This window comes from Amblyomma mixtum, chromosome 9, assembly GCF_055824585.1.
Source record: "Amblyomma mixtum isolate Tamu chromosome 9, ASM5582458v1, whole genome shotgun sequence".
NCBI lineage: Eukaryota > Metazoa > Arthropoda > Arachnida > Ixodida > Ixodidae > Amblyomma > Amblyomma mixtum.
This window is the reverse complement of record NC_143020.1, coordinates 8,576,529-8,594,095: the sequence shown is the minus strand read 5'-3', so window position 1 is coordinate 8,594,095 and position 17,567 is coordinate 8,576,529. Positions and strand designations below refer to the sequence as shown.

At 46.3% G+C, this 17,567-nt stretch overlaps 1 protein-coding gene across 1 annotated transcript in view; it reads left to right on the top strand.

The window, feature by feature from the left end:
- LOC149328233 (uncharacterized) overlaps positions 1–14,101 on the top strand; it is a 230,728-nt gene extending 216,627 nt beyond the window's left edge. Inside the window, exons 4-6 of the mRNA XM_089558943.1 lie at positions 4,688–4,803; positions 10,654–10,874; positions 13,101–14,101. Of these exons, the coding sequence (XP_089415069.1) occupies positions 4,688–4,803; positions 10,654–10,874; positions 13,101–13,701 (938 nt within the window). The 3' untranslated portion in view covers positions 13,702–14,101. The remainder of the gene's footprint in view (positions 1–4,687; positions 4,804–10,653; positions 10,875–13,100) is intronic.
- Positions 14,102–17,567: the final 3,466 nt, after the last annotated feature.

Below are 17,567 nucleotides of genomic sequence, written 5' to 3'. Positions count from 1 at the left end.
CTGCTTTCACTGCAGAGAACCAGGTCATCTCTACCGTCATTGCTCTTATCGGCGCCTCGGTCTGCGTGGCTTTCGAGCCGATTCGCCCAGACCCCGGTTTGGCCATCGGCCCCCTGCCATTGAAGACTTCCTAGTGGAACAGCGAATTTCAGCCCACGCGCCGCATCAGCCGCGCTCATCGTCTCCGAGGCGCTCTTCCCCGAACCCCCCACCTCCTCGCGAGCAGCACAGGATCGCTCGCCCAGCCCTCGCCGGGAAAACTGAGACCAGCGACCTTCGGGGGCGAGGTCGCTGGGAGCCGCTGCGCTGAAGACCTTCTGTCGCCACCACTACGCTCTGACCGTGAACAGATGGCACCGTCATCAGACCTGAAAAACCCCATTTCTTTGGACATACCTGTTCTTGACGGTCACAGAGTCAGTGCATTAGTGGACACCGGGGCCAACTATTCCATTATGAGTGATAAATTGGCGACTCTAATAAAAAAAGTGCTAACGCATTGTTCTGTGGTGCATCTTCGTACAGCCGGTGGTCATCTCGTTACCCCAAAGGGTATTTGCACGGCTCGTGTTCAGATTCACGGATCTACGTTCATCGTCAGTTGTGTAGTTCTGCCGCCGCGGTGGCTCAGCGGTTATGGTGCTCGGCTGCTGACCCGAAAGACGCGGGTTCGATCCCGGCCGCGGCGGCTGGAATTTCTTTGGAGGAGAAATTCCAGAGGCCCGTGTACTGTGCGATGTCAGTGCACTTTAAAGAACCCCAGGTGGTCGAAATTTCCGGAGCCCTTCACTACGGCGTCTCTCATAGCCTCAGTCACTTTGGGACGTTAAACCCCATAAACCAAACCAAACCAGTTGTGTGGTTCTGTTCAATTGCTCCGGCGATCTCATTATCGGCGTTGACTTTCTGCGGGAGTATGGTGCTGTCATCGGCCTCCGCCAACGAATCATCACCTTTTTGACCAGTAAAGCCACCCACCTCGCCGACTCTTGCCACCGCAGTGCCGCCCTTCGTGTTTCTGCTGACAGCGTCACGTTGCCGCCACGGAGCAGTGTTTGGGTTGAAGTCACCTGCAACGACTTGCATGATGCAGAAGCAGTCGCCGAGGCTAACCGTTCAGTTCTGCTTACTCAAGGCATCTGTGCCTCTCGTAGTCGACTGACGCTTCGTGGTGGCCAGTCTGCGGTCCTGGTCGCAAAATTTTCTAATGAATACCGGCACCTTTTTGCAGGAACTGCTATCGCTTCTGCCGAACCTGTTATCGATATTCCTGTTTGTTTTGCGTCCGCGGCAGCCGGCACTGACGAGCCCTCCCTTGAAAACGTCGACATAAACTGTCACCTGCCTCAGGAGCAATGACTGGCTTTGGAGCGGCTTCTGAAGGAATACAAGCCGTGCTTGGCTTCCTCCTGGAAGGTTCGTCAAATACCCATTACGTAGCACCGCATCATCACCTATGACGACACTCGCCCTATACGTCAGCAACCTTATCGTGTTTCTGCTAAAGAACGGGCAGTTATCCGAACTCAGGTTCAGGAAATGCTTGACGATGGCATTGTTCAACCCTCCCAAAGCCCGTGGTCTTCGCCTGTAGTCCTTGTTAGGAAGAAGGACGACGGCACTCTCCGGTTTTGTGTCGACTATCGCAAACTGAACAGTGTGACCAAAAGGACGTCTACCCGTTGCCGCGCATTGATGACTCGCTGGATAGATTACGGCGTGCTAAGTACTTCTTATCTATTTACTTTGAGAGCGGCTATTGGCAAATTGAAGTAGATGAAAGGTGAAAAGAACCACGAAAAAAACCGCTTTTGTGACTCCAGATGGCCTCTATGAATTCAAAGTGCTTCCTTTCGGTTTGTGTTTCGCCGCGGCTACGTTTCAACGGATGATGGACACCGTCCTCACAGGCCTCAAGTGGCACAGCTGTCTTGTTTACTTGGACGACGTCATCGTTTTTTCGGAAATGTTTGACCGACATCTCCAGCGCCTGCGGGCTGACCTCGAAGCCCTCCACTCGGCAGACCTTACCCTGAAGCCCCAGAAGTGTCATTTCGGTTACGAAGAGCTGAAATTTCTGATTCACGTGGGCGCCGAGGGAGTGCGGCCGGGCCCCAAAAAGACTGCCGCCATCGCTCGTTTTCCCGTTACAACCGACAAGAAAGCTGTCCAGCGCTTCTTGGGTCTCTATGCGTATTATCGGCACTTTATTGCAGACTTTTCCACGATCGCAGAGCCGTTGACGCGCCTCACCAGGAATACCACCTCCTTCATCTGGACCACTGAGCAATAGACCGCTTTCTCTACGCTCCGCCAGTGCCTTCAAACACCACCCGTTCTTGCACACTTCGACAAATATGCCGATACCGAGGTCCACACCGACGCCAGTAACATCAATCGGTCTTGGCGCCGTCCTTGTTCAGCGCCAAGAGGGCCTTGAGAGAGTTATCACCTATGCTAGCCGCAGTCTGTCCCGCGCCGAGAGCAATTACTCCACGTCTGAAAAAGAATGTCTTGCGGTCGTGTGAGCCACCATGAAGTTTTGCCCTTATCTTTACGGCTGCCCATTCAAAATCGTAACCGATCACCACTGCCTATGCTGGCTGGCCAATTCGCGAGACCCATCTGGACACCTGGCACGCTGGAGCTTACGGCTCCAGGAATTTAACATTACTATTGTCTACAAGTCCAGCCGTAGGCACGAAGACGCCGACGCACTGTCGCATGCACCAGTTGATCCTGGCGATGCAGCGCCCGATGACGACAGCGGCTTCCTTGGTACTCTCACCGCCTCCGACCTATTGACCCAGCAGAGGGCGGACGTGGATCTTCGCCCTCTCATTCACACCCTTGAAGGTAGCGATACGGCTATACCTTGCCCCTTCTCTCGACATCTTAGCTCCTACTGTTTGCGGCAAGGTCTCTTGTACAAGAACTCGAGAGGCAACAATAGACCTTACCTTCTTGTCATTCCAGCCGATCTCCGGGCTGAAATTCTTTTCGCCTGCCACGATGAGCCACGTCTGGCCTCTTCGGCTTTTCACGTACGCTCGCCAGAGTGCGGAACATGTACTACTGGCCTGGACTTGCTGCTGCTGTCAAATGCTACGTTAGAAGCTGCCGAGAATGCCAGCGCCAGAAGATGCCACCACTTAAGCCGGCGGGGTTTCTCAAGCCCGTTACAGCCCCTCGGGCTCCGTTCGACCAAATCGGCATGGACCTCCTTGGTCCTTTGCCTTTGTCGCAGGGCAGCAATTATTGGATCATAGTTGCTACCGACTATTTGACGAGACCAAGGCGATCCCTTGTGGCACAGCTTCAGAAGTCGCAGAGTTTTTCATGCGCAACATTGTCTTGCGACATGGCGCACCTTCTTTCGTGATTGCCGACAGAGGGACAGCGTTTACAGCGCAGCTAATCGACCACTTCTTTCAGCTGAGCTGCACAACGCACCGCAAGACCACACAGCTACCATCCACAGAGCAATGGCTTGACTGAACAATTGAACAGGACCCCTGGGGAGATGTTGTCTATGTGTGTAGATGTCCAACACAAAACTTGGGATGAGGTCCTGCCGTATTTCACCTTTGTCTAAAACACCGCCCTGCAGGAAACTACGCGTTTCTCCTCGTTTTGCCTTGTGTATGGACGCGAAGTCCAGAACATGCTTGATGTCATGCTCCCGTGCCCAGAGGATGACCAACTCGCCCCAGATGCCCAACAGTTTGCTCAACGTGCTGAAGAAGCCCGTCAGCTGGCCCGCGTGCACATTGGGCAACAGCAGAGCGCGGATGCGCGCCGTTACAACCTTCACCGCCGACAGGTTGACTACAACCCCGGTTACCAAGTCAGGGTGTGGACTCCTGTTCGTCGCCAAGGCTTGTGTGAGAAACTGCTGTGCCGCTATTTTGGCCCTTACAGAGTGGTCCGGTGTGTGAGTGAGGTTAACTATGAAGTGGTTCCGGACGGTGCTGCGCAGCCGCGACGCCGACAGCCCGACTATGACATTATGCACGTTTTGTGGCTTAAGCCGTACTATACACGGTGACGCAAACGTGTTGATGTTTTCGCTCGCTTCAATTGCGACACTTTGCTTGTTTCTTTGTTTATCTTTTGTTTTACCCTTACGTCGACAGCGATAGAGCTTTTTTTTTCTTCATAGGGGGGAAATAATGCCACCTAGTATTGCCAGTTGCCAGGTGGCGTTTAGCTGACGACGACGAAGTAGGGCTCGCGCCGTGAAGAATCTGTCGCCTGTGCTGCCCCAGCTTGCCTGGCCTTGTCTGTATTCGTTCTTGGTATTAAAGCCCCCTTCGTCAACAAGTACGCGACACTATGCATTAGCCCCATGGGTTGCTTTGCAGGTGATTTGCAGCTGAACCTCTGCCGTGATGTAGGAGCAGTAGAAATGGCGGCATACCAGAGCAAAAGAGAGGGTGTTGATTTGAAAATGTTAAAAAAAAAGAGCTGCCAGCTCAGGTTGTATGCCTACCGCAGCCCTTATTTACCTCGCATCTACTTTGCTGTATGACATAACAATTCAGAGGGCCACTTTCAAGATGACGTCGTTGTAGCCCATCGCAGTTCTGGGAAGTGGAAAGGAAAACTTGCACTTGTGCGCTTCATATTAATTTGCATCAAGTACTTCACGTTTTAAGCACAGTACGCCTTTCTTTATCAATTTCAGTGTACTGCCATGCTTGTTGTCGGTACTCGAGCTGCGAGTACTGCAAAAGGGGAGTGGGTGGACCCCATCGTGTTGTCAAGATCGAAGGTTCTACTCGGACGGAGAAGATACAAGAGGTAAGCCTTGCGAAGATATTTGCCATAAATTCATTTTTAATGCCTTGCGCCAGACATATGCTAAGCTGATTTAACCGCCTGATTAGTGCGTATACGGTGATAAAAAATGTGAGCTGGTTCTAAAAATGATGCTAGGGACCAATCCATAGCCTTTTTTTTCTTAGCAGAATGCCTTTTTCTGGCTTCGTTGACGATCGCTCGGAAGCACAGGCGCATTGATTCGTGAGAAGTGTGCAGTTGGGAACGGAGTATTTTTCGCGCAATTCAGACTCATCTCATTAATTACGGTGTTGAGAGCAATTACACATCCATGGTTGTTACTAGGAAGTCAGTGGTGCCGTGGTCTAATATCAGAGATCCGGCAACAGGAGAACCTGACGTCATCGCAGCCAGCTTGTAGAAACGGCCATCTGGCGTCAAGACCTCTATTGCTTTTATAGCTACACAAAACTCGGTTTTGGTTTGAAGCACTAGGCCCTCGAAGCAACCGAACGCTTCGTGTTAAGCTGCAGCACACTCTCACGCTAAGCATTGCACATCGTCTTCTTCCGCGAATACTGCTGTGGAAGTAATATTTACTTTACGTGATTTGCCAAAATACCTGTAGCATAAGTAGCTACAGGTATTTTTATGCGCCAGCAATTACGCTCGAGCCAAGCAGTAGGTAAGCATAGAGCAAAAACAACCAATAATGCGAAGTTGAAGCATTTTGGACGTCACACAAAATCCCGTGCTTTCGCTCTATAATCGGTTTCAACAACTTAAAGCCCGACACTTTTTGATGTAGCAGCTGCCACCTTTCGATTCCTCATGGTGCTGGCACTGCTTGGTATTGTGGCGCACAGTGGTACCAGAAGTGGTGCGACCACGTTTATTCTTTCTGATGCCGTTCCGTGGACGGAGGCGGTTTCTGCCATCATTGAAGAGCTGAAGATGATGGCTGCCTTTCGAGCCAGGTGCCTAACGTGTTCTGTTCTGCTCGTGCTCGCTAAGCCTTTCTTCATCGCGCGAGCAGTAGCGGTGGCACTACAATATATATGCAGGGTGTTTCAGCTAAGACCTAACACAATTTTTAAACGTATGCTTTTAAAGTTGGAGACTGCTTTCTTCGGCATAGCATTGTCAGGGGAGTAGTACATCAGAATAGAGCTAAGGTGCGCTAACTAGCAGGATGGTTAATGAATATTGAATAGTTAACATTTTAACTATTAACATTAGGTTCCTTAATTATGTAGAGGCATGTAGCCTACTGTTAGTAATATCCATACCAGTTTTTAGAATTTCGAAAAAGTGGTTATTCTCGGCGCAGTGGCCCATAAAATTTAGGCTACATTGTGCCAAAATGCATGCGCTTTCGAGAAGCTTGCAGGCAAAGCAACCCCTACGGTGCACATAACCCGTCGAAATAGCCAAAATTGGTTGTACCACAGCGCCCAGGGTAACCGCGGTTTCGTAACTCTAACAACTGTTATGGATATTACAGTGGGCTATACAGGCCTGTGAACAAGAAGCCTAGAAGTAATAGTTAAAATGTTAACACTTCAATTTTAGTGATGCAGCCTACTATATAGCACGCCGTAGCTGTATTGTGATGTACCCCCTTTGTCAAATGTAACTGGGCACAGGTGCTCTGTATCTTAGCCGCGTAGCGCAGCAATTATGGCAGCCCTGAAGCTATGAATCTTTGTAGAGTAAGGTGAGCCCTAGCCCTCAAGTTCTGACACTTTTCGGTCCTGAGGGGTGCCATGAAGGCTCCGTTACACGATTGAGAAGCAAAAACCTGCTGCTGGGTTACGTTTGACAAAAGGGGTACATCACCGCTGACAGTGCTATGCCAAATAGAACGCTCTTCAGCTCAAAAAGCCTATTTTGAAAATTGTCTAATATCTTACTATAAAGACCCTGTATGTACAAGGTGTTTGAGCTAAAATTACGGTTGCACCAGTTTCTGGACTGCTTTACAGTACAGTTTGATAAGTTTTGATTGCTTTAAAAGAGGCTGATCACTTTTTTTTTTTTTTTTGGGGGGGGGGGGGGGGTTGCACTCTTGGAGGGAAGCTGAAACGCTGCCGACGACCTGTCTGACTTTGTACTAAAGTAATGTCATCTCCAACTATAGTTATAATACGCAGTTGTGCCTTTCACGGTGTATCTGCACCTATTTGATGTGGAGTCACATTTGTGATGTCTGCATCACGTGTAAGTTGTCATTTTTCTGAATATATCCAAAATAGAAAAAAAAATATCTTGCTAAAGGAAGCCAACCATCAGCAAACCAGCTCGTACACTAACACGATGCTATAATGTGCCAAGCATTTTTGCCAAAGGACCATAAACAGGCATAAAGGTAACTGGAATGAGACACTCAAAGCTACTGAGGTGACAGAGTTCAACACAGAACACACTACCGCTGCGCGCAATACTTATTTACCGTGAATGGCATACTTTCTCCAAGTTTATACATGCCATTTCAGTGAGCCCCTATTTGGTGTCAGCGATTATCACATAGGGGCGCAGATCACCGTCATAGCTGCTCGCATCAGTGTTGCACCTGTCATTTAATGGAAAGATCGAACAGCTCACGTCATTTTAAAAGCGCGCTTGACTTAACTACAGCACAACTCAGTGACCTCCCGTACACCCTTACGCACCTTTGCACCCGAAGGAGCCACAACGCCCTTGCGCCCATGCAGCTTTGAAGGGTGCATGGGTGCATTAAAGGTGATGAAATGTGCTCAGCGCACCCTTTTTCAAAAAGCAAGAAACAAAGGGTGTGGAACGGGTGCAGTCATTAGCGTTAAACCTTTAAGGGTGCAAATTTTGTAACTGAGTACCTAAGAAAACTTGCTAAGGTGTGCTGACTAGTTGCCTGGTTAACTAATATTGAATAGTTAACCTTTAAGCTATTCCTTTTAGGCTCCCTGCTTACTGAGAGGTGTGTAGCCCACAGTAAGTAGTATCGATATCAGTTTTTAAAATTTTGAAAATGGGGTTACCATCGGCACTGTGGCCTAAAAAATTTTGGCTATTTCTAAGAGTTACGTGCACTGGAAAGGGTGCTTTGCCTGCAAGCTTCTCGAAAGCGCATATATTTCGGCGTGATGTAGCCAAAATATTTTGGCCTGCAACGTCAAGGGTAGCTGCGTTTTCAAAATGCTAAAAACTGATATAGATATTACTGACAGTGGGCTACACGCCTCTCAACAATTAACCCATTAGTGGCCAGCGTACTAACAGTCATCTAGCAGTGCAGCCTATCAGTAATCGTTTAAAGGTTAACTATTCAATATTAGTGAACCATTCTGCTATATAGCACATCTTAGCTGTAATATGATTACTACACCGCTGAGAATGATATGCCGAAGAAAGCGGTCTTCTAACTCAAGAAGCCTATTTTTAAAAATTGTTTAAAGTCCTAAGTGAATTACACCTTGTATAACAGCTGTGTGTGTTGTGTTGTGCTGTGTCTTTGTGTGTGTTTTGTGCTGTGCGTGTGTGTTCCAGCTTTTTTGTGCTTTGTCCAAAATTTATACCCGTCTGGACTGCGATTCAGCACGCGCCAAGCCAGTGGCCGAGTGCATTTTTTTTGGGGGGGTGGGGGTGTTACCTCAGGCGGATAGCAGCAGCCTTTTTCCAGCCCGTATAAATACTAATCTGGAATAATCACTTAGCACCATGAAAAAGACTGGTCCCCTGTAGAAACGTCAGTAAACCCTTGTTATGCTTTAAGTGTGTTATAGGTTGTGAGAGAATGAAGTACTTTACTGTTTAAGAGTATACAGTCAAGTATGCACTTCGTTAAAGGAAACATGATCTAAAGACCGATCTTTTTCATGAGTGATATATATATATATATATATATATATATATATATATATACAAGAGAGAAGCCGACAGCCAGAGAAACCAAGGGACACGGGATTTTTTTAAAATTAATTTATTTATTTTGTGCTGTTGTTCGATTTAGAATATTCCTGAATATGTTATCGCTTAAAGCTGATTGATTAGAAAAGCAGTAGTAACTCAGGACGTGCTACGTCTGCCGCTTAAGAACGTGGGTGGCGCTGATGAACACTGTTAAGGTTAGGTTATTTGTAAACATAAAATACCCCTGAAAGCAGATTTGACAGCCATCGCCGTAGCTCAGTGGTAGCGCACCGGACGCGTAATTCGGAGGTCGTGGGTTCGGATCACACCGGCGGCATGTGGTTGTTTTTCTATATATATATATATATATATATATATATATATATAAGGAAAAAGTTGAAATCCACTTCTTATACAAACATTTATTTTACCGATGGTTTCGGACGGTGGACCGTCCTTCATCAGGGTAAGGTTGTTTGTGAACAAAGACGATCCGATTGCTCTCGGCACCGTACACAGATGGAGAGGGGAAGACGCTTTCCTTTGAGGAAACAAAACAAAACACGAAAAGGAAGACAGAGTGGCGGACAAGGGTGTTCCTGTCTATTAAGGGGGAAAATGAGGGCTACAAAGCGAGCAGACAAAAAAGAAAAGAACAAATTCAAGAAATGGCAAAAGAGGGGTGTGGAAAGGAGGGGTGTCTTCCTTTTCGTGTTTTGTTTTGTTTCCTCAAAAGAGAGCGTCTTTCCCTCTCCATCTGTGCACGGTGCCGTGAGCAAGCGGATCGTCTTTGTTCAAATCAACCTTACCCTGATGAAGGACGGTCCACCGTCCGAAACCATGGGTAAAATAAATGTTTCTATAAGAAGTGCATTTCAACTCTTTCCTTATGTCATCAGCAGTCGAGCAAGTTTTTTCATCGTAATATATATATATCTGAATGTGTATGTGTGTTTTTGCATGTATGCATCTGCGTTTGTAGGTGTGTAGAATGTTTGACCTAAGATTTTACTCAATTTCTAAAAATAGGCTTCTTGAGTTGGAAGACCGCTTCATTCGGCACAGTTTTCAGCGGTGTAGTACATCACAGCTATGACATACTAACAGCAGCTTGGTTAACGAATGTTGAATGGTTAAGATTTCGACTATTGCTGTGACATAAACAGCAGCCCGGTTAACGAATATTGATTGGTTAAGATTTATTTTGACTATTGCTGTTAGGCTTTTTAATTATTGAGGGGTATGTAGCCTACCGTAAGCAATATTCCTATCAGTTTTTAGAATTTCGGAAATGCGGTTACCCTTCGCGCTGCACCACAACAAATTCTGGCTGTTGCAATAAGTTTCTCTGCCTGAAAGCTTGTCGAAAGCGCATGTATTTGGCGTGATATAGCCAATGTTTGTTGGGCCACTGTGCCGAGGGTAACGCCTCTTTAGAAATTCTAAAACTGATTTAGACATTACTTACGGTGGGCCACATCACTGAATAATTGAGGTGCCTAAGAGTATAATTAATAACTGAGGAGCCTAAGAGTTAGAAACTTGACTATTCAATATTAGTTACGCAGCCTGCTTACACATCATACCATCGTTCTGATTTACTGCACAGCTCACAATATGCTATAACGAAATGAGCTCTTCTGATTCAAAAAGCCTATTTCTTTTAAGTTGTGTTAAGTATTTGGTGAAACACCCTGTATAATTACAAGCTTAAAATTGTGCATGTCGGTGCGACACATCTTGAAGTTTCAGCGTGATAAATAGCCTAGGGGGAGGGGGGCATATGCATCAGCCAACATGCGCTGTGCTTTGCAGACCAAGAAAGTCAGTTGCTTCACCAGCAGTGATGGACGAGAATGTGGGCCTCCCATTCAGTTTTTTGTTCGTTTTGGAACCAGCTTATATAGGTGTGTTCTTAGATTTTGTGGTGTGAAGTCGTTGACAAATTACAATACAATCCTAACGTCTGTCCTTCACTTTCAGTTCTCTTTTGCAAGATTTCTCAAAACTGGGGACATTGCTGACGTAGAGATCGTCGTGGATTGTGCCCACTTTCCCGACCAGCGGAAGTCATTCAAGGCGCATCGCCTGATCTTAGCGCTGCAGAATGACGTCTTCAAAGCCATGTTCTATGGAGACTTCCCCAAGGAAGAGCGTGTAATCATCACAGACTTGCACCCGGAGGGCGTTCTTGGCCTTCTTCGGTACGTTCACACTAGTGATTTTGCGGTTGATCCACCGCTATGTCGCGTGACATGTGCCACGACTGTTGAGCTGGTGAACTAGAAATGTCATTTACCGTGCAATCTCTAATTTTACTGACTGCGTTATGTTAACAAATGATTTGTCCAAATCAGACAGTTCGTGCTGTGAATGGCAAATTTTTAGTAACACTAAAAAAATTGTTGCGTTTCAGTATCCGCTGTCATGTTTTGTCGAACACATACACAATTGTTCGAAAAAATTGTTCTAGCACTTTTTAATGTACCGTATAATTCCCATACTTCAGAGCTATTTTTGAAAGCGAACATAATACGCGTGTTTAATCTTTATAACTATAAATTAAGTCTGCCATTCAAACGGGAAGTAAAAGAAAATTTAAAGTTTTTTCATGAATTATCACATCTCGATAAAAACACACATTCCTGCACCATCCGTTACACAGAACCGTTGAAGGTGGTCTCTGCGCGGGCAAATTATTCTAAGCAAAAAGTGTCATACACGCTGCCAACCTTTTTAAATTCATTCCGCAAATCAGGTATAGATTTACACAGGATAGATAAGGGGGCGAGTTGGTGATACATTATGCAAAAAAACAGCGCGAACAAACACAGCGCTTGTTCCTGTGTATTCTTCGTCTCGTCCCCGTTTGTTCGCGCTGTTTTTTTTTGCATAGATTTACACACAATTTCTGTACGAACCCTGCGCGAACATTTAATTAACATTCCTTGCTTACAATAACAACTAGAAGTGTTATCTTGTCTTTTTTTATGTTTACCTCTTGTGACTATCAAGTGTACGTGCATTAATTTTGAAAGTTGTGCTTTCTGCAAGTTTTTTTGTTGTTGTTCTATCGTTTCCTGCATTGTATGGAGGCAGCGGGCTTCAGTCAAGTCGCTTGGCTGTCAAGCGGCTTTTATCCGCAGTCTCCCCCATCATTGATAGAAATAAACAAATTATTATTATTATTATTCAACAGCAACACTGAAATAGAATCTGTTGAGTCTTCCAGATCCTTGGGAGTGTACTTAACCCCTAGTCTTTCGTGGAGTACTCATATCAACCAACTTCTGACTAACACATATAAACTCTAGATTTTATTCGCTGGTCACTTTGTAAAGCTAACAATGATACACAACTAATTGCTTGTACCACGTTGGTCAGACCAAAGCTTGAATCTGCGTCATTAAGTTGGTCTTCTCATCAGCAAACCTTATTGACACCACAAAAGAAGGCCAGTCGATTCCTCGCACGTCAGTACTCGAGTTACTCAAGTAATACTACAATGAAAGAGAACCTTAACCTCCGAACGTTGGAAAGCAGACGTAAGATATCACGTCCTGCCTTGTTTAATAAATCATACATTAACCCCACACCGTACACTCCGCAGCGCCAATTAGGCCTGCCATACGTACATTTCATTGCTTTAACCACAATAAAAAAATCTGACCTACATCTGCACAGATGCAGTCAGATTTTCGTTTTTGCACTAGACACTCAGAGAATGGAATACCCTCCCCATCCTATAATTAACTCGGTTGATTGCGATAAGAATTTTAAATAAAAGAGAGTATAACAGGGTAGGTGTGGAAAATTTACCTTTTGCCCGGTTTGTTTGGAATCTTTGCACTTTATTTTTTTAAAGCCTTGGAGTACGTTGTATTCCATGCTTGCATGTTTCAATTTTGGCGTATTGTCTTCATAGTGTTCTTATTGCTGACTGCTTAGTCTTGTTCTTACGATGTATTCTAGAATGCTCTTTAAGCGCCTTGATATCATTATTGAATTTTAAGATTTGCTTTTCTTGAGTGATATTCCCCACATGTAATGCCCATTGGCCTTTATAGTAAATAATAAAAAAGCGCACATACTACGCTGTAGGGTTCCAAAAAAACAAGACAGTTTATTTCTGCTGCAAAGCTTGTAAATTAGACGCTGTTCCCCGGACTTCGAGCACATGGGTACTAAATCAAATGATGCGCGGCTGGTATCCCTTCCTTGCATTAATGATCTCAAGGATGCCAGACCGGGAAACTGTTGACAAAAAACAGCAAAAAATAAATCACACTTGAAACATCTGCCTAAGGTAATAAATTCAAATTTCGAGGGACTGTATTTTTGCATACTGGAAATAAAGTGCAAGGAGTTTGTGTTAGAAAATTGGGTGTCGTGAACTCTCAAACAACAAATATCCATTGTGTTCAATGCAGGTACTTCTACAGCGGCCAGCTGGAAGCGGAAACCGTGCATCAGGCCCTGTGCATTCGAAGCGCGGCTGTCAAGTACCTGGTGCCGGAACTCGCAGAAAAGTGCATCGCTTACGTGAAGCACAACATGAAGCCGGATGATGTGTGCCCGGTCTTGGACTACGCCATCACTATGGGTGAAGATCACAGTGACCTCCCTGCATTGGATCTCATCCTGGAAGACAGCCTCACCGTGCTGTACTCAAAAGAGTTCGCATTTTCTTCGGAGTACACGGTCAATTACGTCATCGACCATGTCGTTGACGTGCCCGAGATTTGTGTTATTACCATCCTCTACGGATGGGCACTGGAGAAGTGGCTTCACACTGCCGTGGACGGAGAGCCTAAGCTTCGGACGCTTATGGAGCCCTTCTTCCCCAAACTTCGGTTCCTCGCGCTCTCGGCAGAGCAGTTCGGTACTGGACCGAACCTGTGGGGAATCCTAGACGACCACGAGGCTCGCGCTATCTTTAGCAACATTGTTAAAAAAGGTTCGCTCCCTTTGCCCGATGGCTTCAGCAACCTCGTCTCTCCCCGAGTGAAGGGGGAGAAGACCTCCCCTTAGCTGCGCCCGAGATAAACTCCATACATCGGACGCAGTATTTGAAAGCCAGAGCCTCCGGCATATCCCTTCTCTACGTTCATACAGCTAGGTGCACCGTTTAAACGTTGTTGAGCTTCCGAAGAAAGGATAGTTCTTAATCCTGAGTTTCGATCAGTTCTCTTTTTTCTGACCTGACTGTTTAGATTACCTAGTATCTTTCTGTATTAAGCGTTGCGCTCCTTCGCATCAGCAAATGCTTCAAGTTTTTCAAGTGTTTTTATATGTTCATATATTTGTTTGCTGTCAGCCAGGATGGAACACTGGCTTGAGTGTGGTGTTTCCTGTTGGGTACATGAGAAGTAATAAATTGTTTGTGTTTTTCTTAGTTTATTTTTCAAAGGCTGGCCAAGAACGCGGGCACATGGAGTGATGCGTTTTTGTGGCGTTTACACGGATGCTGTTTTTGATGCCTTAAAGCGACACTGAGATGAAACTGAAGCTCGCTTGTGTCGATTGAATACCAGGTCTCAAGCACAAAAGACCTCTCTTAAAAACAAAGCTCTTGTAAGGTAGGAAAGAGCAAGAACTAAAATGCAGGCATCGCCACCACAGGCCTATCTCGTAAGTGCACGTGCTTTGACGAAATAACCGAAAACATTCGACAGACATAATTAAGACTCGTTACGTGTGGGAATTCAAAAGCATTACAAACGCTATTGTGCTTCAGAGTTTGCCCACTTGCTTGGACAACCACATTTCACTTCGGGTGGTGTCGGTGTCGAATTTTCAGACGCTGATGCTTGAGTGTTCACTGCACAATCACAGACATAACCGGCCGCAGTAAGATCCAGCGACGATGTATGACACACCCACACACTCGCGCGAGCATATGACATCACTCGGAACGCCTTATGACGAATGGTTGCATCACTATTAAGGCGGAAGCCTTTAATGCCTCATCGTTGTAAGCAGCAGTTGTCGACAGAAATGTCACGCTTTTCAATTGGCCCGAACAGTCGTGACGTCAGAGTGCGCGAATTTCAAGCGGGGCGAATTCTACCTTCCATGCAACCAATTAAAGGGATCGTATAATGATGCTTCAAGTGGGACTGAGTTTAATTAATTGCTTAATTAACCAATTAGCTTAATTAACATTTATAGTCAGACCAGATAAATAAAACCGAGTAGGAAATTGGTTGAGTTGGGGATCGAACCCGGGTCTCCGGAGTGCGAGACGAGCGCAATAGCCACTCTGCCATGCCAGCTCGATGGTTTGGAATGAACTTGAGGTGCGTATTCACTCTAAAGAATACGGTGTTTTCGTTCACTCCCATCTTCCTCCCTTCCCGTTACGGCGGGGTTCAGGTGCCCACCGATACATGTGAGACAGATACATTTCCTTTCCTCAAAAACCAAATTACCGATGAGCAAGGCGAAGAGCCGAACGGGCGATGGCGTTCTGCGGACTCCCTGGCAGCGTTGCAAGACGCTGTCGCGTTCCAGGCGAAGCTTAACACGTTAACCACACATCAGTGGCACAAGCAGCAACACCGCGCTTAAGGATTCTGCCTCACCGCACTTTAGGTCGACAAAGTGCCCCCCTGAATTTTTTTTTATACAAAGTCTGGGAAGGCATACAATTGAAAGTGCATATGTTGTCGGTTCGAATCCCTGTCGCAGGCTAGCCTCCATCTTGACTGGCACATGTCAGTCACATGCAACGAGAAGTCGTATGGCACCACTAGAAACGCTGTACGACAAACAGTTGCGTGACAATTTTTGTACGAATGTTGTAGGCAAAAATGACGCTACGTAGAGGTCGGCGAGCAGCGGGTATATGTAGACAACACATCTATATGATTTTCTGAAATGGCTGTTCTTGGCTTGCTGTGTGTGTCATATGACCGCATGATGATGTAGACACTATTTTACTTGCCATCGCTTTATTTTCTGCAACACCTGTGAGCAGACATACACGCTGCCGGCTTTTCTCAAATTGGGGCTAGCAGTTCTTTCACATTAAACAACACACGCATCTCTGAGGCTGACAAACGAAGGTTGCGAGTTTTAATGTTGAATTGAGTTTTGTATTGAAATCGCTACTGCACGCTTATCACGCAAAGAAGACGGAAAAAATGATTGGCGGTTTAGCATTGCTAAGGCCGAAATATTGTGCGAAACTGCGTTTTTTTTGCCGGTGAACACCACAACTGCCTCAAAACGCAACTGAGGTGTCCACTGACCCAGGAGGCCAATTAGTATGCGGGGCTTTCCTGGAAATCGGCGGAGTCTAAACCTTGCAATGGTTTTGATAAATGTTCAGGCGCGTAACTGGCTCGGTTTGTAGGTGGACGCCATTGCCCACTCACAGCGTGATTGAGGTGTTCAGTGAGCCAATTACGCTTGCAACTCGGAGGCCTCACACAGACGGATACTGCTGAAACCCGGGGAGTAATAAATAAAACGTACACTTGGCGGCGCCACTGGCGGCCGGCTGAGTTTCGGTGTGTCGTGGTGCTCCGCGGCGCTTTACGTGCCCACATAGTTTCGTTTTTGACGCATATCGCTTCACAACTACGGAACAGCAAAGGAAATCCAAGTGCTCCTTTAAAAGGCAACTCCACTACTTTTTGAGAATTTCGTGATCAAGGATTCAAACCTATATAGGCTGGAGGTAAAGCATGCCAAGTGTTCTTGCAGTAACATTTAAAATAGTAACGAAATCGACGATTGAACTTTGCGCTTCTCTTCAGTGCACCAAAGAAGTGCGGGGAAGTTTAGTGTGACGTCATGGAGGGTATGATTTTGATTACCGCTGTCGTCAGTTACACACTGCCGTGCCTAGTTGGACGCTGCCATACCACTCTCAGCGGGATTCGCCTTCGGTGGCGCTGGTTTTTTTCCTTCAAAGCAGGCGTTTTTGCGTTGGAAATGTACCAATACCTTCGATGACGTCATCATGCGCCCCCCCCCCCCCCCACTTGGCGTTGAACGCTGCGGAGAAGCTTGAAGGGCGTCACTATTTTAAACGGCGATCACATCACTATTTCAGATGCTAGCCCAAAAAGACTTCGCCTACTTTACCTGCAAGTTTCACAGATCGGACCCTCTTAAGCTCATTGATTTTTAAAACCACTGCAATTTCCCTTTAAGTACTGCTAGGGCGAAGTTCATGCCTCGTTGCGATGTTTACTGCAGTTTACCCTACGCTAGAGCACTGCCTGCTACTTTATGCCTGAGTGTGCACCGCTCAAGGCAAGAAGCAGCCGGATTCAATAAACTACATTGCCAGTACATAATCAACCTTGTCCGTAGTGTGTCAACTTTCTGTTCAGAAATGCTGTGTAAACATGGACTCAAAAACATCGGCGACATGTTAGTGCCCAACGTCGGTGCTATTCATGTTCATAATCGTTACTGTCATGGTAATTCTGAAACAAGATAACGTATATCAAGTAAGGTGACAGCAACATCACATTTTGCTGCTCCACGCTGCGTGGTAATTCCTGCAGGCAACGTTGAGGCAGCATCACGCACTACTTGGGTAGCATCGAAGATGGAGACTGCCCAAATGAAAAGGTTGGACAATGTGACGCCGTAGGTTGTCCTATATACCCGTTCCGTGTCAGAGCGGGTCAATAGCACCGTCGGAGGGGTGTGTATTACAGACTGCCGCTAGATGAGCCGCCGCGGGTTGAATGCTATGCCTCTGCAAAAAGCAAGAGCGGGGCATACTGCACCCATTAATTGCGCTCTGAATTCTTCTCCTGAAGACTACTCGCTCTATGCATCCTTTAGTGTCCTGAAATTCCCTGGAAGCTCCGCAAACTATTCCAGTACGCAGATCATTGATGCTGCTGACAACAAGTGCAAAGCAGGAGTGCGTC